Source organism: Malus sylvestris, chromosome 11, assembly GCF_916048215.2.
Source record: "Malus sylvestris chromosome 11, drMalSylv7.2, whole genome shotgun sequence".
Taxonomy (NCBI): Eukaryota; Viridiplantae; Streptophyta; class Magnoliopsida; order Rosales; family Rosaceae; genus Malus; species Malus sylvestris.
The window spans coordinates 33406590-33429933 of NC_062270.1; the positions used below are offsets into that span (position 1 = coordinate 33406590).

At 34.7% G+C, this 23344-nt stretch overlaps 2 protein-coding genes across 2 annotated transcripts; both read right to left on the minus strand.

The window, feature by feature from the left end:
* Nucleotides 1–391: 391 nt before the first annotated feature.
* On the minus strand, nucleotides 392–4087 carry LOC126591493 (peroxidase 47-like). The gene is made up of 4 exons (XM_050257189.1): nucleotides 3710–4087; nucleotides 2825–3013; nucleotides 1160–1322; nucleotides 392–911 (listed from the first exon to the last, which is right to left on the minus strand). Exons 1-4 carry the CDS (start codon nucleotides 3920–3922, stop codon nucleotides 529–531), a joined length of 948 nt encoding a protein of 315 aa, XP_050113146.1. The 5' UTR covers nucleotides 3923–4087; the 3' UTR covers nucleotides 392–528.
* Nucleotides 4088–20371: 16284 nt separating this feature from the next.
* Nucleotides 20372–21832, minus strand: LOC126591343 (TIR-only protein-like). The gene is made up of 2 exons (XM_050256999.1): nucleotides 21269–21832; nucleotides 20372–20751 (listed from the first exon to the last, which is right to left on the minus strand). Exons 1-2 carry the CDS (start codon nucleotides 21754–21756, stop codon nucleotides 20682–20684), a joined length of 558 nt encoding a protein of 185 aa, XP_050112956.1. The 5' UTR covers nucleotides 21757–21832; the 3' UTR covers nucleotides 20372–20681.
* Between the last annotated feature and the right edge of the window lie 1512 nt (nucleotides 21833–23344).

A 23344-nucleotide genomic window follows, 5' to 3' on the forward strand; every position in this document is an offset into this window, starting at 1 on the left:
CATCATTTCTTGAAAAAAAACCTAAGTCCAATTCTCTTCTAAAATCTCTAAATTTCTCTAAACACTTCTCCCACAAATTCTAATTATGGTATCGGAGATTCTTCGGCCAAAACCCTCCCCCATTCATCATGGGCGCGTGAGGCTTTTGACCTTGATCTTAGGTGTTAATTGTTTTACAAGTGCATTTTCATCCAAGAAAAAGAAGGCGAAAATTTGCACCCACAGTACCAATTATATTGACCGTTTTAAGACGGTCACCAAGAGATTAATTGTTGACATCTGGTTTTGTGTTGCTAATTAGGTGATGACAGGGTTTTGTAGTTAGTATTTTGGGCTTCAGTCTGCTTTACGCGAAAAGCTAAGTACAAATACTACAAAGAAACAGTACAAGTAACAAGCTCAAAGGACAACAGATTATATATGTAACTTATCTATTAAACAATGACAGATATTGTTTTACCCATCAATAATTCACAATGAAGAAGAGATGAACGCGCAACTCTCTCCATAAAAAAGTACTCTTCTTCCTTAGTTCATTTTGCGGCAATTTGTTCTTATTTCTCCTTTGGAACCTTCCTTGACATCAAGGGTGCTCATTTTCACCATTGCCTGTTGAAAATCTAAGAAGAACATGGCTTGGTTGAAGGCATAACCATTTACAATGTTTCTAGTTTTTGCACTGGAAAATAGGGTTTGATCAGAACTCAGGACTCCAGCCTTCCTTTGCAGTCCGTTGAAGTAGACATTATCAAAATTGTTTCTCGTTGCATCGAAGGGTTGCTCGGCATTATCGCCTGCGCTGCATGTTTTGGTCAGTTGCTTTGCAAAACCTGAATCTAAATCTGGGTCCACATTATCACTCAATCGGTTTTTGAACGACGAGCACCTGGCTACACCTAGTGTGTGAGCACCTACAAAGTACCGAAAATTTCAACGTAAGTATACAAGCATTAAACTTAAATATTCTCTAAAATGACAATCTGACCGTCAATTTGAACTATTAATTGGGTAGAAATTGAAAGACACTATTGGTGAAATAACATTTTAACTAATCCAAAAAAGAAAAAGAAAAACGGACCAATTGACAATTTAACAATATAACATATCAAGAAAATAACATCGAAACTTGTAGATTGTAAATTGGATCATATAATTGTACCAGATAAAGCAACCATTTCTTGAGCACTAAATCCATGTTGCCCAAACATTGTAATGAGCTCAGAGGCATTCAAAGTGGGTGGAGGCAGATTCCTTGTGTCTTCTATTTTAGACCTCCTTCCATCCTTTCTTCCTTTGGGTATGTCATAAACCGGACCCCCAGCCTGTTGTTAGTTAAGTCCCATTAAACAAAACTTAAATTTAATCATTTTTTTTAAATATTAGGATTTTTATCACAAATGGTGTTTTATGTAAATACATTTTGGTCTTGTATGTTTTGAATCAACCAATCAATTGTGGTATTTTAGGGTTTTTTTTACAAATGGTCTTTGTGTGTTTGAAAACGTGGACGATGATATTGATTGATTCAAACATAAAAGACCAAAATTATGTATTTGCAACACATAAAGACCATTTGTAATAACAACCTAAAATAATAATAACTAGCATTTGCCTACACATTTTTGTGTACGAACACATTTTTTTAGAAAATGAGAAAGAGAGAGGGAGAGAGAAAGAGAGAACGTGGGGGGGGGGTGGAAGGATTTTTTTTTTTAAATATTAAAGATATTTTAACATCACCTGTAGGTGAGGTTTCAACAAAAAAACAGTAAAATTTGGATCTGTGAAATTATATTATTGCCCATCATTTTTTTTTTGTGTGATAAAAGACTAAATTGTCTTTTCATCCTCTTTTGGTTGATAAAGAGAATTTCATTAATTAATGATGATGATGACGACGATGATGATGATAATAATAATAATAATAAATTGAGGAATATGCATGAATAACATAGTGCAATTGAGAATAAGAGGTGACTTTCTTCTATACACTTAATATATATATACTTTTATACTCCTAGTTAGTCTTTAGATCTATTTGAATCCAATGATCCTAAATAAAACTAATATGACTCATCTAAACTACTAAATGATGTGGAGTTGATGACATGGAAATAAAAAGGCTTTAATCAATTAAAAAAATTTAAGAAAAAATTATTAGGTTATGGAAACTTAAACACTTCGAAGCCTCCATCTTCATCTAACTCCCTATGCCATTGTTAATTAAGATGACAAGAACTTAATTATGGATATATCAATCTCGCTCCATACAACCTAACTGACTTTTTCACTTTCCTCTTCCTATTCTCTCCCCTCTCTCAAATCCTACATTATCAATACTATATTTTCATGGGTTGTCTGTAAATGATGGGAAGGTATAAAAAGTGGGCTGAAGAAGATAGATTCAGAACTCTCGCCCTGTTAAATTAATTTTTTCTTTTTCTGTTTGGTTCAATCACTGAAGATCCCCCAGTTTCTTAGCCCAGAATTTGAGTCTGGATATAGCCAGGGAAAAAATATTGAATCTTCCTGGAAAGGGATGAGGTTTTAACCCTAAAACTGATTTACATCAAATTTCTTAAGTATGTCCTTGATTGACAAGAAAGCTTTTTAGTGGCTGGTTAATCCATAATATAAACAAAAGAACTAATCAGACTCAGCAACAATTTTTATTTGATGCACAACACAATGGCATGAAGGAAGATGGTGTTCGCCAAGGAAGATGAATGGTTTAGGTGCAACAGGACTCTTTTCAAAGTAGTTTAAATTTGTAGTAGAGGTTTATGTTAATTTATTCAAAGTCATCGCCACATCACCTACTTACCGCAAAAACTGCATATGTAGAAGCCATTGCAACTATGTCGGCGCAAGAGACCACGCCAGGGCATTTTTTTTCAAGTTCCGCTTTTGCAGCATCTATAACTTCATAGCCACGCAAGCTCAAATTTGCTGGAGAGTCCTTCTCTGCTGTGTTATCTTTTGTTGAATCCAGGAGAATTGACGCATCACATCCCTAATTATCCAATAGTTACAAAACCAAAATTCTAATATTAATTAATAACGAATGTATGTAGTGATCGAATCCCTAACAAAGTTTCTTTAACGTGAATACTTGACCATACACAAGGAAAAAAAAAATATTTTTCTATTTAGGTGGGTGTGTAACGTGTGATGATATGCTGATTGAAAAGTGCATGATATGTGAATAACAAGGGAACGAGTGAAGATGTAACACATAGCACTTCTTACAAACAACAAAAAAGAAAAGGTCAGGGTTTTTTTATAATCATTTCGTTTCTAATTTCATATGCACTTCATCTTGTCTACTTCTTTCATATATTTCCAAGTACAAAAAGCTACGTAAAAATTACAAACTAAAGCCGAAATCATGGTAAACAGCTTTAAGATACCAAATGGAAGGACTTATTTGAAAATATCTTTGGTACGTAATAGCAACTGAAAACACAAACACGAAAGCACTGTGAATTTGTATGTATGCATTATTTAATACCATGCAGACATATTTGCTTAGTGATCTCGCCACACCAAGCCTATCGTTGTGCCTACCTAAAAATTTTAAATAATGAGAAAGGAGGTATTGCTGTTGTGTGTTTACACAGAGAGAGAGAGAGAGAGAGAGAGAGAGAGAGAGAGAGAGAGAGAGAGAGAGAGAGAGAGAGAGAGAGAGAGAGAGAGAGAGAGAGAGCACCTCTATGAAGCAGTCATGGAAGTGCATTCTGATTAGACCTGCAGCTAAGGTTGGATCAGCTTGCAAGGCCCTGGTGACTGTATTTCTCACAATAAGTTCAGCCATCGGGCAGCTCATAATGTAATAGCCCATACTCAAACCCTTTGCTCGAAATACGAAGCCACTCATCATTTGCAATAGTAGAAACACTACAAACAGCTTAGCAATAACCATCTTCGATAAATCTAAAGGGAAGATCTTGAATTCAAATAGTGGTGAGAGGAAATAACTAACAAGGTATATAATAGAAGGCTCAAGAAAGGAGGAGTAATTGCTAGAATGAAGAGTGAAGGCAATGTGGATTTATATAGGTGTAATTTAATGCTTAAACAAAAGTTGCCGCCCCAAACTAAACGGAAAAAACAAAAAGTTGAAGGGACAGTGCTTTATGATCAATACTAATTAAATTACTCTTCTAATTTATAAGGAGGGGATCTAAAGTTGGGAATAAAAGAAGATATACACTACTCTGATCAATTGGTCTAATTCACAATTGTAAAGATACCAACCCAATATTAGAGGAAAAAGACAAGTTGAAGACGACAGTGGTTTATGATCAATTTTAAACTACTCTTTTAATTTATAAGTGGATCCGAAGTTGAGTGTAAAAGAAGAGACACACTGCTCTAACCAATTGGTCTAATTTGCCTCTGCAAAGTAGACACCCCAATTTTAGAAGAAAAAAAGATAAGTTGAAGATGAAAATGGTTTATGATCAATTATGCACCTAATCAATCTAATGGTCAAATCCAATACAAGAATTTTAATATAATTAATGCATGCTAATTGCAAATAGTTCCACTCGTAAATAATGCACCATGGGGCACTAAACCAATATTATAGCCAAATCATGCATGCAAGTAGTTGCCACGCTGAAATCGAAAGACGATAAAGATCACACAACAAATTGAAATGCGGTTAATTAATAATCATATCTAAAAACATATGAGGTTAATTCTAAGAGTTGTTTTGTGAATGGATTAGTATAACTATGGGGTGGGCGTGGAAGTCAAATGTCAAAACGAAAGTGCGGAGGTGAAGTGTATGCACTATATATATATGTAGGCCACGACCAGAAAACATCATGTACAGGCATGTATATATGTAGATGAGCTGGCTTCCATTGCAAAAGGAGCCTACCTACTCTCAGGGTCCATGTCTTTTTGTGAGAAGTGGGGGGAAGACTCTTTTTTTTTTTGGAAGACATATTGAGTGGGGGGGAAGACTTATTTGGCCCAAGAAGATATCAATTTACGCGTGCAGATCAGCAGGTTAACATCAGTGTCATAACATGTTCAATTCATTTGGTTGTGGTACCATACTCTATACATGTGTGGAGATGGGGATTTGCTTTTACTTCAAGGAAGTGATATGTGTTAAAAACTTGATTATTGGGTACTTTTATATCATATATACTACTCATCTCTATTCATGAGATATAGAGAGAGATACAAAGGTTATACTACAAAGTCAACAAACATATTTTTAATTAATTGCATGCTAATTGCCAACTTCAACTTGCAAAATTAGTTGTAAACCCCCTATAGAAATAACCTTAACCACTCTCCAAACCATGGACAACTAATAAAGGGTTCCAAAAACAAAAAAACTTAAGTATGGGGACGGTCACATTTTAGCCCTTTAGGGGCTTTAGCCCCTAAAATAAGCCCATTTGCAAAATGCTTTTTGGTTGGAGATTGTTTTGTTCAAGTTTTGGAGCTAATATTGGCCAAATGCACTTGATTAGAGATGCCATTAGCAACTATATCTTCCGGTTCGTATTCAATCTTTACAAATAGAAAACTGATTTTCCAAGAAACTAGGTTGCCTTCGACAAGCGTTAAGTATGGACATGTAGGCTTTCTGTCAGTAATAGATATAGCTTAGTCATCGTCAGTTATACCCTTCCAATGTTAAGTGAACATTAATCTCTTTCTGGGAGCAAAGTGCCAGTGACTCCTAGTATGAATTACAACAATCGATCATATACGATCTTCAGTTCATGCATGCATCAATTGATTTACTACAATTCAAACATAGTTAATATATGTTCAAGTAAGCAATAAATAAGTTCCAAAAATTCGCCGATATAGCTCCTTACTATTGGTTGGAACCTGATAGGTAATCACTTAGCTTGTGATTTTGTATAATAGGTGTATCAGCCCATTTGCAGCAAACATCTATGTCTCGATCAACAAGCATCCATGTCTCGATCAACAAACCTAATAATACATAAATACATTCTTTGAAAATGAAAAATCATTTTGTCTTGATTAGGAAATTAACTTCAGTCTCTAACACGCAAGTAGGTCTTTCATGTCAAATTTCTTTTTGACATAGTTTTGTAGTCACTCTCTTCATCTAAATCATTGTATGTGACAACCATATCATTCACATACACAACTTAGACGTAATTTTACCATGCTTATGCTTAAAAAAAAAAAAAAAAAAAAACAAGACATGGTCTGAGTCACTTTGTTGGTACATAAACACAATAACTTCTTTTTATTTTTTGAGCGCAACGAAAGTTTCATTGATAATAAAAAAACGGATAACAAATCAAGAAGGCAACACACTGCCACCATCAGTACATTCCAAATGAAAAGAAGACGAAATGAAATCAGGAGGTTCCTCAAACCATGAACAAGAGGCAGTATCCATATTGAGAGCATGACTCTAAACCATGAGCAATACATTGGCTTGATGACGAGTATGGGCAACCAGAACTCCAGTGATCATAAGCAGCACCGCCTTAGAATCCTCCACAATATGACCAATCGTAGACATATCCGAAGAACTCTCGTGCAACGTTTTCATGATCTGAAGAGAATCACTCTCAATAATTAGATGATGAAGACCTCTTTCCATTGCCAACGCCACACCTTCTCTAGCCGTCAAGGCTTCCACTTGCAACGGGGAAAATACAAAGTCAAAACGCAATGCCCTAGCATCCACAAAAGCCCCTTGATCATTGCGAATGGCAACACCCACACCGCCTTATTTCCTGTCCTCGATCCAAGCATTGTAGACGTTGACTTTCAAATAACCCGGATGAGGTTTAACCCACCTACATTACAAAATAAAGTGTCAATAGTGAGGGTCAAATACCGTCGGAAACGGCATTTTGCATTCACAAGTACTTATTTCCAACAGAAAAAGGCCCTTGCTGGGCGTCGAAAATTGTCCCATTGGAAATACTTTTGTTCCAACTAGCCGTCAAAATTAATTCATTTTCGACACACATGACTCTTTGTTAATAGTTATATTTATGTCGGAAATGAATGTTCAAAATGGCAAACTTATTTTATTTTCGACATGGAATTGTGGTCACAAATACTTATAGAGTTGTCGAAATTACTTTTCAAATGATGACAAATGTTTTTTGCGATTACTTTTTATCGACCAAACAATTGTGTCATAAAATCTTTTTCCAACAAAATAATCTTTATTTACGAGAGTGCACAATCATCGCAATTACAATTACTGACCATACGAGGTTGTCGAAAATACATAACGGCTGAACATAAATAGGCACAAAAACATATTTGCGATGATCAAGCATCGTCGAAAATATGTACTTTCAATGGTGAAGCTTTGTCTGTAATACATATTTGCAATGGCAAGCTTCGTCAAAAATATATATATTATCGACAATGAAGCCTTGTCGAATATATATATTTGCAATGGTGAAGTTTCTTTGGTAATATATATTTATGATGGTGAAGCTTCATTGGAAATATATATTATTGACCATATTTAGTCGTCTCAAATTTTTTTCATAACCAATATTTGGTTGAAAATGGGTATTTCCTATAGGAACATCTTTGTTAGAAATGTGCACATTAACGAGAGGAATTTAAAATCGAAAACGTTATTATTGTATTTATAATTAAATTATATATTGATATTAAAATATGATAAAAATAGGTATGTGATCGTTACTAATAAATTCACCAAACCATTGTATTAAATTTCTCAACATCCAAACGAAATTATTCATAAAATTATTTAAACAAGAAAATAGACAATACTTAAATTGGAAGGAAAAAAAAAAGCAATACCCCACAAATAAAACATAACAAGTTCAGATATTTGGTAATATCAAAATAAAAGTATGATGCACTATTGATCTTCATGTTGAGCATCTGACCAACTTTCATGACACACCCCGACCTAAAAAGGTCGAAGCATGCTGGCCATCACCGTGAGGTGACGTAACCATAAGGGTAAGTAATGCAAAAATTGAATAAAATTAAAACAAATTATACTAAATGATAAAAGGGAAAGAGTGCGCATTCGTGGGACGAACCCACTACAATTATTTAGAGCGTAATAGACAGTGAGACTACATAATAGTAGTCAAAGTAGTTAAAGTACACTTTGTTGATGCACAAAACCGGAGGGGTCTTGGAACAACGTAAATCCGACCGTGAATCTGCAAGAAAGTAAAGAACACAAGATGTATATTGGTTCACCCCAATGTTTAGGCTACGTCCACACTGATGTTGATATTGGCTCACTCTGAATGGTGAATATACAAGAAGGCTAGAGGTAGTGTGCTCTTTAGCCTATTTTCTCTCTAGCCCATTTTATGTGGCCTAAGCCTTGCCCTCAATCTTGGCCTAAACTTGGCTCCCTTAATAAGGAGAGTGAGGGGTCCTTTTATAGAATAAGGGTTTATCACTTATTACATATTTGCCCCTTCCTTTATTACATAATTACATTTGAGTCCCCCGAGTGTTTATACGAGATCTAAATACGGAGGCCCTAAGTATGGTACAAACACACTTATTACACAACAGTAATAAGTTCGTACGTCCAAACAGAAGAGAAAGTCAGAACCGCCGGGATCCCTCGAGTGCCACAAAGAGTACAGCTATCTAGATCCTGGAGGAGCGAAAAAAAAAGTTGAGTGGGTCAGCAAAACAATGCTTATACGAAATCCTTTATTTTCGAATATACTAACCCCTCGCCGTAAAACAAGTATAGTTTCCTTGAAACGTAGGTGTGTAACCAATAAATCAACAGCATTATAGTAGTATAATAATCAGAATTATGCCAAATCATGATGTATCAAATGCCACAATAATATAATCATGTGATAATCAAGTATAGCTAAGTGCTCATCCATCTAAGCTGACATACAAGTTCAAACAGATAATTTCTGACACGAACAGGACTGAGTGTAATCAATATGCTCTAGTACTATGATCACGTGAAGACTGGTACAGAAGCACGGTCACATACAAGTCGGATTGCCTAATGCAATCTACCCAACAGGACTGGCACCTAACTTGGACCCAAGACGAGCGAACAGTGCGATGTGAACATACATGTGAAGAACTGGCCCTGACCCTAGGGCGAGTACTAACACCATGGCAGCAAGATGAGCATGTACAAATATGTATGAATGCCATGACAGTAATATCTCAACCATAAAGCAGCAATTATCACAATTATATAGCAGTTATTAATTCTTTGGCAATATATATACACACACACACACACGCAAAGTGAAGTAAATACTCATTTATAGATACTATAAATATGTATAGGTATAAAACAACTGTCCACTCATAAGTACGTCGCTAGGTCGTAACCCCCAAGCCTAGCTTGGCCTCAAACGTCCTCGAGATATGTTTCCCCTATATGTGAAATAACTAAAATATAATTAATTAAAGCACATATACGGAAACTTAAATAAAACGCTCATAGTTGGCTCAAACCTAAGGTTTAAATATACCATCGTGACCTACTCAACGTCACGAACATCCCCAAATTTTTAAAAAAAAATTTGGACGACTCACGCGCCCCCATGCAACGTCAAAGGCACGGCCAAACGCGCCCCACGCTCAGGCCAATGCCATCAGGAATATTCCACGAAATATTTCGTTAAAAGCTAACAAACGTTAACGGCGTTACCTGACGCCGTCAAGAATATTCCGTCAACTCTGACAGAATATTCCGTCACCTTCTCCGATCACCCTCGCCCTCGCCGCCGTCTGGAACTCGATTTTTCGCCGGATTTCTGGAAAAATTTCAAATTCATTATTCTTCTTCATTTCTCAACCATTTTCGACGTACTATACATGGATTTGAAGCTAGGAAAGAGTAGAATCACGTTATACCTGTTTAGAGTCCAAAAAGTGGACGGAGGTCATTGGAAAAAGCCTCGAAACGTTTGGCCAAAAATGAACTCATCGAAACTCAGTCGTTTCACGTCAACCTTCTTCCAAAACAAGCCTAGGACCTTCAAAAAGTTGTGTAGAAGCCTTCCCAAGCTTCAAATCATCCTAACTCGTTCAAAAATACGTCAAACTCAGTGTGCCCGAGTTCGAACCTCACGAGTTAATGAGTCAAAACTCGTCTAAACTAGGTTTCAAGAACATGGTTGAGTTCGTGAAAAGGAGGGGAGTACATTGGTGTGGTCTTTGGGTTCGATCCGTGAGCTTAGCAGCTCGTCTGAGGGTTCGATCCGTGCCCATATTGTGCCTCTAAGACTTCACATCGCCGATTATCTCATGGGTCAAAAATGTGTTATATGGGTCACAAACAATTTTTACCGTCTAACCACTCATGGCGTAAGCAAAATAGCAAGTTCGATAATACAAGAGAGAAAACGGTTACACCCAATAGACCATCTAGTGATGATGTTATACAAGAACTGGATGAATTAAGAAAATAACGCATGACAAGCAAAACAAGCAGATGATACCTGGGTTTGAAATGAAGCATAATTTGAAAACACATTCTATATTTTTTTTAATTACCTTATTGGAAAACACTTTTGGTGTGTCACAACTTAGATGTTATGCACATCGAGAAAAATGAATTTGAGAGTGTGATTGGCACAATGATGAGCATTGATGGTAAGAAATGACTCTTTAAATGCTCATCTTGATCTTCACGAAATGGGTATAAGGGAAAGATATCATTCATAAGTAAGAGAGGATGGTAAGCTTGATTTTCTCCCAGGTGAATATATGGTTATTTGAATTACAAGTTCCAGATGGATACTCTGGAAATTTATCTTGATATGTGGTTGTTGGATAACGTAGTATTAATTTCTGGTATGAAGACCCATGATTGTCACATTTTCTTGGAGAGATTACTTCCCCTTATAGCTCGAGAGTTATTGCCTAAAGATGTGTGTGAGCCCCTCATTGAGCTTTCTTATTTTTTTCAAGGAATTGTGTGATCAAGTGTTGAGAGAAGAAGATTTGAATGTTCTTGAAAAATCAAATTGCTATTACATTATGCAAGATGGAAAAAATATTCCCTTATGCCTTCTTTGACATCATGATTCATCTAACTTGTCATTTAGCATCGGAGGCAAAAATGGCGGGTCCAGTGCAATATAGGTGGATGTATCCTGTGAAAATGTAATGTCAATTTTCAAATATTATTATTACATAACATTTTATTTGATATCAAGTTATATTCTCTAATTTCAATTTTTACTATCTGGTTAGGTATTTGCATAAACTAAAAGGTTATGTTCGTAATAAGGCTCGTCCAAAATGATCTATTGAGGAAGGCTACTTAGAAGATGAATGCATAACATTTTGCTCTCGTTATTTGCATCAAGTTGAAACTAAGTTTAATCAAAGGGATATAAATGATGATGGAGGTCAATCGTCAATTGATACATCTCGATTACCTATTTTTTCAACACCCGGTAAATCTTTTGGGAAAGGTGTACTTGAAGAGATGGGTATCGAACTCCTTGAGGCTACCAAGTTTTATGTCTTACAAAATTGTGATGAATGTCTACCTTTTATTCAGTAAGAAATCTCTCATACCATATGAACTTTTAGCTTTCGATATTTTACTACTTATTTTTAGGATTACAATATTTTAATATACGAATTTCACTAACTCCTTGTTATATACGCAGAGAACATATAAGAATATTCTAATGCATTCTGGTGTTAGAAATGTGGAGGAGTCATATAGTCTTCAATTTTTGAATTGGTTTCATGAGAAGGTATGTATAATATTTATGTGAAATATTGATTATTAGATATATTGTTTCTACAATATTTTTCTTTCTATATGTGCAGATCAAACAACTATACTATGATAAGCAAATGCTTTCGTTGGCTCGCGGTCCGGAAAGGCGAGTAAATTATTATCCTGGTTAATATATGAGTGGGTTTAGGTTTCATACATTGCAACGTGATGAGAATAAAAAAAACACAAAATTGTGGAGTTATGGTTAAGGGGGGGAATCAGATTGATAGTGTGCCTTGGTATGGAGTATTTGTAAGAATAGCTTACATACATGATTATCAACTAACACATAAAATCACAATCAACCAGAGTCAATACTAACACACAAATTTAAACACACACCTAAGGATGAAGAAGACATGATGCTCGAATAAAGATAGTCTTCTACTCTCACAAAACTAGATACTTATGCTTTCAATAGGACTCAGCACACTATTAAGCTTATCTTTGGAGAGCAGGGACCAACCATTTTATAGTCACATAAGGCCTATTGATATCCACCTATTAGGAAAACAATAGGTCTCTCAATAACTCATAATTAACTACAATAAGTCCACTACATTATTGTTTTGAATGTTTCATATAACCTACTGTTACAAAACTCTATTAACTTAATCAATACACTTCTATCAAAATAATGATTATGTCTACTCAAATTCTTACATTCTTCCACTTGAGTATACATAATCACATAGTATTGAATTGTATAGAATTAAGTTAACAATGATCATTGAGTTTATATAACAAGATTATCAACTTAAACATAGATGTAATTAGGGGTGGTTCGGTATGGGATCCCATACCGAAACCCTTGTCCCGATTCCCAAACCGAAATTTTCGGGAATCCCAATTTCAATACCGATCCCAAACCAAATTTTCGAGAATCCCGAAATAGTTTTATGGTGAAGCCCGTGTATTCTTGCAAAACTCCAGTTGGCATATACTGCTATCAAAATTGCAATATGAAGAAAGGATAAACTTCAGCTTTCGATAACATATACATAAAAACTTCCTGTATTTAATAGAGGATATAAGCGGCATTCTTCTTACCAGCTGCGAGATCATGAAAGCACCGAGTAAAAGCATTCCAGGGCGTTCCATAAAGGAGAAGCCGCGAGATCGAGTCACAAAAATGAGGGTCTGGCTTACAATACTCACTTGCAGGTACAAGGCAGCCATTAGTTCCTCAGGAGTCTCCCTTAAGGATCTTACACCAAATTGGTCCTGCAAAACAATGAGCAAAAAAATGCAGATTGGAATCTGAACTTCATGAAGTTTCTGTAAAAACAGATGGATCAAAAAGCGAAAAGCATAACAAAGAAAGCTGAAACCTGAAAGCCTAACAAGGAATAGATGGACAGCATAGATTAATTTGAAACAATCCAACGGTTCAAATTAATTCTAATTATAATTAAAAAATAATATATATATATATAATAATTAAAAATATATATTTTTGGTTCGGTATGGGAATACCGAAATATTGGAAAGGCAATCCCGAATCCCATACCGAAATTTCGGTATTTTTTCGGTTTGGGAATACCGAAATTTTGGGAAAATCGGTTTGGGACATTTTTGGTTTGGGATCGGTATTTTTTTGGTTTGATTTGGGAATTTTGGGAATTTTTTCCACCCCTAGATGTAATCAATTAAATCAAACCCAGAACTATAGAAATGTTGATGCATATCAGCTGCATCATTACTTTATAATCACCAAAGCTTAACTCTACTAATTACAAAGCTATATGCCAAATAATGTAGTATTGGAAGTGTCATATCTTAATACTCCCACATAATTAGTCCAAACTTCAAGTTTACTTAAAAACAAACTTGTTTATTGCAGTGTCAACCAATATAGCTCTTTATAGAATGAGCAAACATTGAATCACAACATGAAACATAATTAAGAGGATATCAACAAAGAAGTGGACAAGATAAGTTTATCAGATGTAAATAAAAAATTATGACTTACTCCAACTAATAAAGATCATCAAAAGATTCAACTACTCCTATCTTCGACACATGATTCTTGAATACTCCCAAAGGCAAAGGCTTTGTTAATGGATCGGCCACCATTGAATGAGTTTCAATTTGCTCAACTTCAACTATCCCTTTCCTTACTTCATCTCTTAGCAACAAATACTTTGTATCCATCAACCTTGCAGCTGAGGTTTTCTTATTGTTCTTCAAAAAGAACACAGCCGCTGTCACAATAAATCTTCAAAGGCTTTTGAATAGAATCAACAACCTTCATAGCAGTCATAAGATTTCTGAGCCAGGATGCTTGTTTAGATATTTCATGACAAGCAATGAACTCTGCTTGCATTGTCAAAGTAGCAACATATCCTTACTTAGCACTTTTCCAAGAAACTGCTCCTCTAGCCAAAAGAAAAATAAAGCCACTGGTTGACTTTTTATCATTTGTACAGCCAGTAAGATCTGAGTCCGAGTATGCAATCATTTCAAGATTTTCCACATCACTATACACCAACATGTAGGCTTTCATTCTTTTCAGATACCTTAGCACCTTTTTAATAGCTATCCAATGAGGCTCTCCAAGATTTGATTGAAATCTACCAAGTACGCTAACAACAAACGCCAAGTCCGGTCGGGTACAAACTTGAGCATACATTAGGCTTCCTAGAAGTGACGAATATGGTTTATCCTTCATATTTTCCTTCTTTGCAGGACATTGATCCTTGTTTAGTTTATCTCATTTTCCTATTGGCAACTCACCATTTGAACATTTCTCCATGTTAAACTCTTAAGAATTCTATCAATGGAATTTTTTGTGATAATCCCAGGAGCCGTCTCATTCTGTCTCTGGTTATTTCTATTCCCAGGACAAAATGAGCTTATCCTAAGTCCTTCATTTCAAAGCTACTAGACAACATCTTCTTGGTATTTATCAGTAATTGCAAATCTGAACTTGCCGATAAGATATCGTCAACATAAAGTACAAGAAAGATGTATTAGAACCACTAACCTTGAGATAAACACAATCATCTAGCTTGTTTTCCACAAAGCCAAAAGATGTAACGATCTGATCAAATTTGATAAACCATTGTCTGGAAACTTGTTTCAAACCATAAATTGATTTGTTGAGCTTACAAACCATAGATTATTTCCCCCTTTCAACAAATCCTGGAGGTTGTTGCATATAGATATTTTCATCTAAATCCCTATTAAGAAAAGCAGTCTTGACGTCCATCTGGTGAAGTTCAAGATCAAAGTGGGCAGTAAGAGCCATAATGACTCTCATAGAATCCTTGGAAGAAACTGGAGAAAAGGTATCAGTGTCGTCGATACCTTCTCTTTGAGTAAAACCCTTTGTCACGAGTCTTGCTTTGTGCCTTTCAACTCTTCCTTGAGAATCTCGCTTGGTTTTAAAGACCCACTTACATCTAATGGGCTTGATGTCTGAAGTTTTTTCAACTAGTGTCCAAACTGAATTCTTTTGCATAGAGTTAAGTTCTTCCTCCATAACGGATATCCACAATGCACGCTACTCATTGTTCATAGCTTGATTAAATGTAATTGGATCACTCACATCGCCAAAATCATATTATGTCTCCTGTAAATACACCACATAATTGGAAGGAATTGCAGACTTCTTTTGTCTCTGATATTTTCTTATTGGAATCACTTCATTATGATCTGCCATATCAATTTCAGTGGGTTGCTGTTCATGATTGACAATTCAAGGATCAACTGTATCATGATCAGCAGATCGTTGACTTGCACCTGTTGATTTGAAACTACTAGTGGCAAACTAATAATTTCATTATTAGCAACAGATATATGATCACTATCATTAATCTCTTCAAAAGTGCATTACTCAGCAACGTCATCTTCTATGCATGCATCTTTTATATACTTGGCATTATGTGTTTCATGGATTCTTGTGTTCATAGCGGGACAATAAAATTTAAAGCCTTTAGATCTTTCAGCATAGCCAATAAATCGACAACTAATTGTTCTTGGATCCAACTTATTTTCGCTTAGATTATAGATTCTAGCTTCAGCCTTGCAACCCCATATTCTAAAATAATTAAAGCTAGGCTTTCTACCAGTCCAAATTTCAAAGGGAACTTTACTCACTGACTTACTTAGGACTCCGTTCAAAATGTAGTTAGCTGTCTTCAATGCTTCTCCCCATAGAAAAATAGGTAATTTGGACCGAGAAAACATGTTTCTGATCATTTATTTCAATGTCCTATTTCGTCTCTCAGCAACACCATTCTATTGAGGTGTGCTGGGAGTTGTGTACTGAGCCACAATTCCATATTTCTCCATAAACAGGGCAAAGGCTCCTTTTTGTTGTCCAGCTTTAGTGTACCTACCAAAATATTCACCACCTCTATCGGATCGCACAATCTTAATATGTTTATCAAGTTGTTTTTCAACTTCATTTTGAAAAATTTTAAAACATTCTAACACATCAAATTTTTCAGATATTAAATAAACATAAGAGTATCTCGAAAAGTCATCAATAAAGGTGACAAAATAAGAATTTCCACATATTGTTTTAGTCAAGAATGGACCACAAACGTCTGTATAGATTATTTCTAAGAGACTTTGACTCCTTGTAGAACCAATTTTTCGAACATTTGTTAATTTTCCCTGAAAATAGTCTACACAATCAGAATAATCATTTAAATCTATTTTTGGTAACATGTCCTACTTTATCAATTGCGTAATTCTTTCTTTTGAGATATGCCCTAATCTTTTATGCCAAAGCATATAAGATTTTTCATTAATGAGCATTCTCTTCGAACCACTGCATTTAACATTAAAGCATTCATCCATATAACTGCAATCTAGTTGCCATAAATCATCTTTAAGAAAAGTAGTGCCAAACAAACACTCAAATTTATTTTTATGATAAAATTTGACACTATCATCGTCTCCAACAAAAGAAAAACCTGACTTGACTATTTTTGAAACATAAACTAAATTCCTTCGCATCGAAGGTACATAAAGGACATTATTGAGTTCTAAAACGAAACCTAAAGAAAACTTTAGTTTGACAATCCCAATAGACTCGACTGCTAGCTTTGATCCCTTCCCAACGAAAACATTGTAGAATTCTTTATTTCTTCCCTCCTGTTTCGTGAAGCTTTGCAAAGAATTTGTAATGTGTACAGAACAACGAGTGTCAAACCACCAAGAGTTTTAAGGGACTAAAATCAAATTTGACTCTAAGCAAACAAAATCATTTATTGTACCTTTCTTAACAAGCCATGCTTTGAAACCCTCACAATTTTTCCTTAAGTGATCAGTCTTTTTGCAGAAAAAACATGGCTTCAGTTCTGTTTTCTTTACATTAAGATTATGTCCTCCTCTAGGGGGGGTTGGCATTCTTAGAGGGCACATTTGAAGCGGCAGAAGAAAAACCTTTAACAGGCTTACCAGAGAAGGAAGATGCAACCTTTTTACCCTTTGTAGCATGGACCAAATTCACTTCTTCATACTTCTCATTTTTCTGTCTTTCCTCCTCTTGAGCACAGATAGATATCAAATCATTAATGTCCCATTTCTCCTTTTGAGTATTGTAGGAGACCTTAAGCTGTCCAAACTTGGTAGGTAAAGAATTCAGTGCCATATGAACTAAAAATTGATCAGATATTGGTACCTCTAACTCTTTGAGTTTTCTAGCAGTGTCCACCATCTTCAGAATATGCTTTCTAACACTGGTAGTGCCATCGAACTTCATGGTGGTGAGTGAGGTCAGGAAGTTTCCAGTTTCAGCCTTCTATGATTCTTTGAATTTTTGTCCAATGGCTTCAAGAAAGTCCTTGGCCTTGTCACATGTTGGAATTTATCCCCTTACAGTTTCAGTCATCGCCTTTTTCTAACAACAGTAAAGTTAAACCAGAAAACTATTAACAACATGTTTCGCTGGTTTAAAAACAAATGCTAATATCATTAGTAACACCTTTAGGCAGAGATTAACGATATAATCAAAAGTTGCATAACCAAAACAGAGAACACTTAAACATATATAAAATTCAACACCTTTGTGATAGATGAAAAATATACAATCTAAATGTTTCATGCTTCATTATACACTGATTCATAGTTGGGCTAGACAAATAATTCCCTTGTGGAAAAATGAATCTATCGAATAACTTACAAATCACAAGTTGAATTTCTTAGCAATCTAATAAGAATACAAAAAAAAAAAAATCCACTTTAGTAGAAAATCTCATTGTTTCTTAAAAGATTAACTCCAAGTCCAGGTTGTTGTCCTAAGAGACAAAATTCATCATAAGCAAAATCGATGAATTACATAATTGTTGATTCAAACAAAATAATCAACATGCTTCTTGTATTTAATAGAATAAAACCTTACAAAATCCCTAATTTTATAATTTTCTTCAATTAAGTGATATGAACTTGTTACTTCAAATTATTCCAGGAAAAAAAAAATTCATCCCAGCATCATCAATAAACCAAGAAAAATTAAAATTAATTGAATTTGGGGAACAAAAGAAGTATATATACAAGCAATTGAGAAGCCATAGCATACCTTATCTGATTTATTTCTAAGAAATTGAGATAAGAAATCCATAATATAAACATGATCATGATGTGGAAGCAAGAAAAACAGAAAGCCCAGGACAAGGAACAAAAAAAAAATGAAGAAGGAAGAAGACAAATTTCTACCTTCCATAGCATAAGGTTTTCAAATAGGCTGAATAGATCTCAACCACATAATTTCATTAAAGTCAAATCCAACGATCAAGAGGGTATCCCCATTTTTTTTTGAAAAATAGGGATCTCTTCCCTTAAAGGCTTTCTATATATATATATCAAACAAATCACAAACACGGTAGCTTTTGTACTTTTAATAATTCCTTTTCAATCTATACTCTCTTATAGTAGTATTGACAAAAATTAAACTCTAAGTGCGTTGATGCTCTGATACCACAAGTAAGAATCGCTTACACACATGATTATCAACTAACACATAGAATCATAATTAACCAGAGTCAATACTAACACACAAATTTAAACACACACCTGAGGATGAAGAAGACATGATGCTCAAAATAAAGATAGTCTTCTACTCTCACAAAACTGGATGTTTATGCTTTCAATAGGACTCAGCACACTATTAAGCTTATCTTTGGAGAGCAGGGACCAACCTTTTATAGTCACATAAAGCCTATTGATATCCACCTATTAGGAAAACAATAGGTCTCTCAATAACTCATAATTAACTGCAATAAGTCCACTACACGAAGCCTAGAAATGTTTATGAGATGCCTAATGTTGATGATGATGATGAGCCATACCAAGAAGAAGAGGCGCATGGGGGTATTCAAGTCAACCAAAATGATGACGAAGATGATGAAATTGTGAGATAAGCTCTCATTGTGATTGTGTTTTTTTTTTTTTTTTTTGTCTGAAAATTTAGTTGTGGAAGTGATGTGGTTATACTTTGTTCAATGTCCATGACAAATGTTATGAGTTAACAAAGGCAAGCAAATTATTTCTTTATCATAGAATACTATATTAAGTTATACACCTTTTTGCTCAACGGTTTTATTTTTAATTTTATGGTCGAATCTTCTCCATATGTATTCTAAGTTATATGATCTATTTATTGTAGAGTTTAAATTAAGCATCAAACTTATTTCAAGAATATTCCAACGACACATGTAACCATTGGTAAATAATTGATTCTAACAAAACCATATGCCTTAAAAATTTATTCTGACAAAGAAAAAAATTTGTTGGAAAAAATATGATTACTTCCGGCAACAACTAATCACCCTCGAATATATAAAAGCATTACTGAGAGGACTTTTTTTCCCTCAAAAATATAAAGACATTACCGAGATGACTTTTTTTCCCTCGAAAATACTAAATCAATTTCATCAACATGAGTAAACCTTCAGAAATAACCATTCTATTTCCAATAAGAACTTTACTCATCATTAATACAACTAGCGCCAATTCTTCCCGCCAAACAAAAGTGAATTTCCAACAAAACTTGAGACTTTTTCCAAGGATATTATGTATGTTAGTAATAAAAATTTGTTTCATGCCATGTTACCGACGACCCATATTTTATGGTCGCAAAATGTTCTTTTTACAATGGTTTTTTGGGACCATCAGAAAATCTTCGTCACTAATGACTACTTTGTAAAAAGAGGCAGCGTCGTTCTTTCGCTGGATCCCCTCGAAGGCTAGGTGATAGGCGCTTTTGACAGAGAAAAATCCCTTCGAATCAAAGTGCCAGATCAATTTATCCATAATGTGTACAGTTTTTTTCAATCCCTAGGGTGGCAGTTTTTGTAGGATTGCATTCTTTCCCATCGAAATTTTGTAAGGGCCAATGAAGGTAATAAGTAGCAATAGGGAGAAGTACATGAATGGTATTAATCTTGGCATCTGGTATGAATACTTTCCTAATATCTAGTTAACTTCATAGGTTTGGTGTACCCCTTTGGCTACCTGCCTTGAACATAACAGTATAAATTCATCAACGTCCGACTGTACTCTTCTTAATTACCATTATGTATAAGTAATTACTAGAGTATACGCACCGATCAAAGAATCAAACTGATGAACAAATATTCAGAAATTCATGAACAAAGGTTGAATTGTGTGCATTAACTCTTATTGAACCTTTTGTAATGCATACAACTACAAAGAATATCGTAAAGTACAATTCCATGTCAACTAACAGGCACGTAGCTTCAACTATGGTGTCTGTTACATAGAAAAAAAGAATTAAACAATTTGGAAATAGTAATTAAAATCGTTGTATACAAAATTTACTTTATTGCAGTATGAATTAACTAAAGTAATCAAGGATCATCAGTTCATGTTATGATGATAACTTCACTATTTAGCGTGAATCGTAATTATAAACGAATGGAGTTTTTAGACGCTGCATAGAATGCCTTTAGTTCTCAGTCTCCCTCAGGCTGTTGATTACAATGTCTGCAGCAGTTGTTACAACATCTGCCATGTTCCTATATAACCCAAAAGAAACCGCAAGGAAATTCAGTAAGAAAATCAAAAGGGATTAATTGTTGAAGCATTTGCAGATGTACTTTTTCGCTATACTACGTTGGCTACCTAATATTTTTTGAAAACTCAAGAAAGTAGTTTCACTTTTTTGTTTTCAACTTCTGGTTAAAAATGAAAACTGAAAGTAGTTATTCCAAGCACGATTTTTAGTTTTCAGTTAAAAAAAACAAGTGAGAATATAAAAACTGAAAACGAAGTTGTTATCAAACAGCTTCTTCAGTGTTAGAAAAATGAAAATTGAAAATTGAAAACAACTTTATTGAGTTCTCATATTTGGCCTTCAATTCTCATTTTTCATTTTTTTTTAAATGAAAATAGTTACCAAACAAGTTTTCAATTTTCAAAAAAAAAAAAAAACTAAAAACTAAAAACGAAATGGTTATTAAGCAGCAAATATTATGTATTGGTAGTCTATATAAACCTAAAAGGAAAAAATGAATATAGATTCGTCGATCTTACCCTTTTGAGGAGTTGTATGTCAACCCTACGGTATTCCTAGCCTCTTGAATAGCCAACCTAAAACTTTGTAGCTTCTCCGGCGGACATTGCCCATTGTCCACGACACGAAGCTGAGAGGGCTTGATGTCACAGAATATAGGAATGACCTTCTTATTGGACTCCATGATTAGGGCCAGTTCATAAAGGCAAAAATACGAGTCACAATAGCGAGGCGAAAACACAGCAACACCAACCTTGCAGCCCCTTATTGCACTATCAATTTTATCAAACAGTTTATCTCCAGGCCTCATGGTCCTATTATCTAAGAAAGGGCGCAAGTTGAGTCGAGAAAGATGGTCGTAAAGCAAAGAGACGATTGTTCTCTTTGTGTCGATTCCTCTATGGTTAAGAAACACATCGCAAGATTTCGTGGCGCGTTTGGCCAATTGGGTTTGCTTTTGGAAGCTGAAAAGATTGTGCTTCAAGCTAATGGCTGATGAACGATTCATGGTTTTTTGTATGGAACCCTAGTTTTTCTTTTTCTACCTTGTTCTTTAACTCTGTTGAATAATGAGAATTGTGCTTACCAGATGTGCTTTGAATATGAACGGCTTTAAATAGAGCCTCCGAAGCCTCTATTTTTCAAGTTTTTTAGAATGGAATGTGTTACTGTTCAAATTGATTTTGACAAAACTGATAAGTGTGAATAAACAAAAGATTTGACCAGCATTAAGCAGATAGATTCTGGAAATAAATGGGAACCCTTCAAACACGTTGAAGGTCCCTCTATATAGCATGCATTGGGACATTTTCTTGACGAATTTAAAATTAATGTTCTATTTTTACCACCAAATGTCGAGGACCAAATATATATATATATATATATATATATATATATATATATATAATGCACGTGAAACTAATTAAGCGAATTTCATTGTCAGTTCTTTCTCCTTTGAATTCTACACAAATTCAAAGTAACTTCTTGTCTGTATACTTCAATTAACATTATTATTACCATAAAAGGAGCACAGTAATATGTACACGTATGCTGATCAAATTTACTTTATTGAACGTTTTACAAACCATCAAAAGGGTTTATTTGACTGTTTGAACGATATACAAGTCGCAAATTAAAATAAGGTCTCCTCCTTGCATACATACACACACACACGTACAATAAGCTCTGACAAGTTAGTAACTTATTATGAAAATAATAACTTGTTGGAGCCACTTTATAAAACATCTTATAATTTGAACGCTTCACTCTTTATATTATCACGGAAATATCAATCCTAGAAAAATTCATTAAAATCAGAAATCATTTAGTTATCTAATCGTTATTTAATAAGTGGACAAACACCTTGTTATGAAATATGCAAAATAATAACCAAAGCACCAAATCATTTGTAATTTGACTAATTTTTTGGAAAAAATGTTCTATGAGGACCTAAATAATGAAAGGATCGGTTCACGTGATTACATTGTGGAGTGAGCCTAGATGAATTATTAGTAGTTAGTATTGTATTCAGCTGCTAATTGGTTAACGCATGAATGCTCATGTGTGTATATTTCAACATGTGTAGTACCCCCTTCTTAGGAGGTACCTCTTTTGAAGAATAGTTGAAATGGATTCATTGGTCAAGGCACTCCGTGTTGGATTTCAATAATCCAAACTGTCTAATTTTTAGATCCTTGTCTAATTATCATCCTTACAACAACAAAAGAAACCGTTGATATCCAATCTTTGAATGAGGTCTCTTAATTGAATGGTTAGTATCATTGGATTGCATTGATGTTGGGCCCCCATGCAATGGCAAAGTTACAATTTTATAACAATAGAGTAAAATTAAATATGCTTGCAAAATTGATCATTATTTCATTTATATATACATGATGTCTTCTGGTGTATTAGAAACCTTGTATTACACCAAGGGAAAGGCGAGAAAAAATACTAATACTGTTTGAAGTTTTGAACCATAAAATGACCAATTTTGGGATAAAACCCTTTACTTTCGAGCCCACCATTCTAAGTTGGTTTTGATCAATATTTGGGTGATGGTCTTATGGCTTCAGGATGACTATGGGGCAAACTTG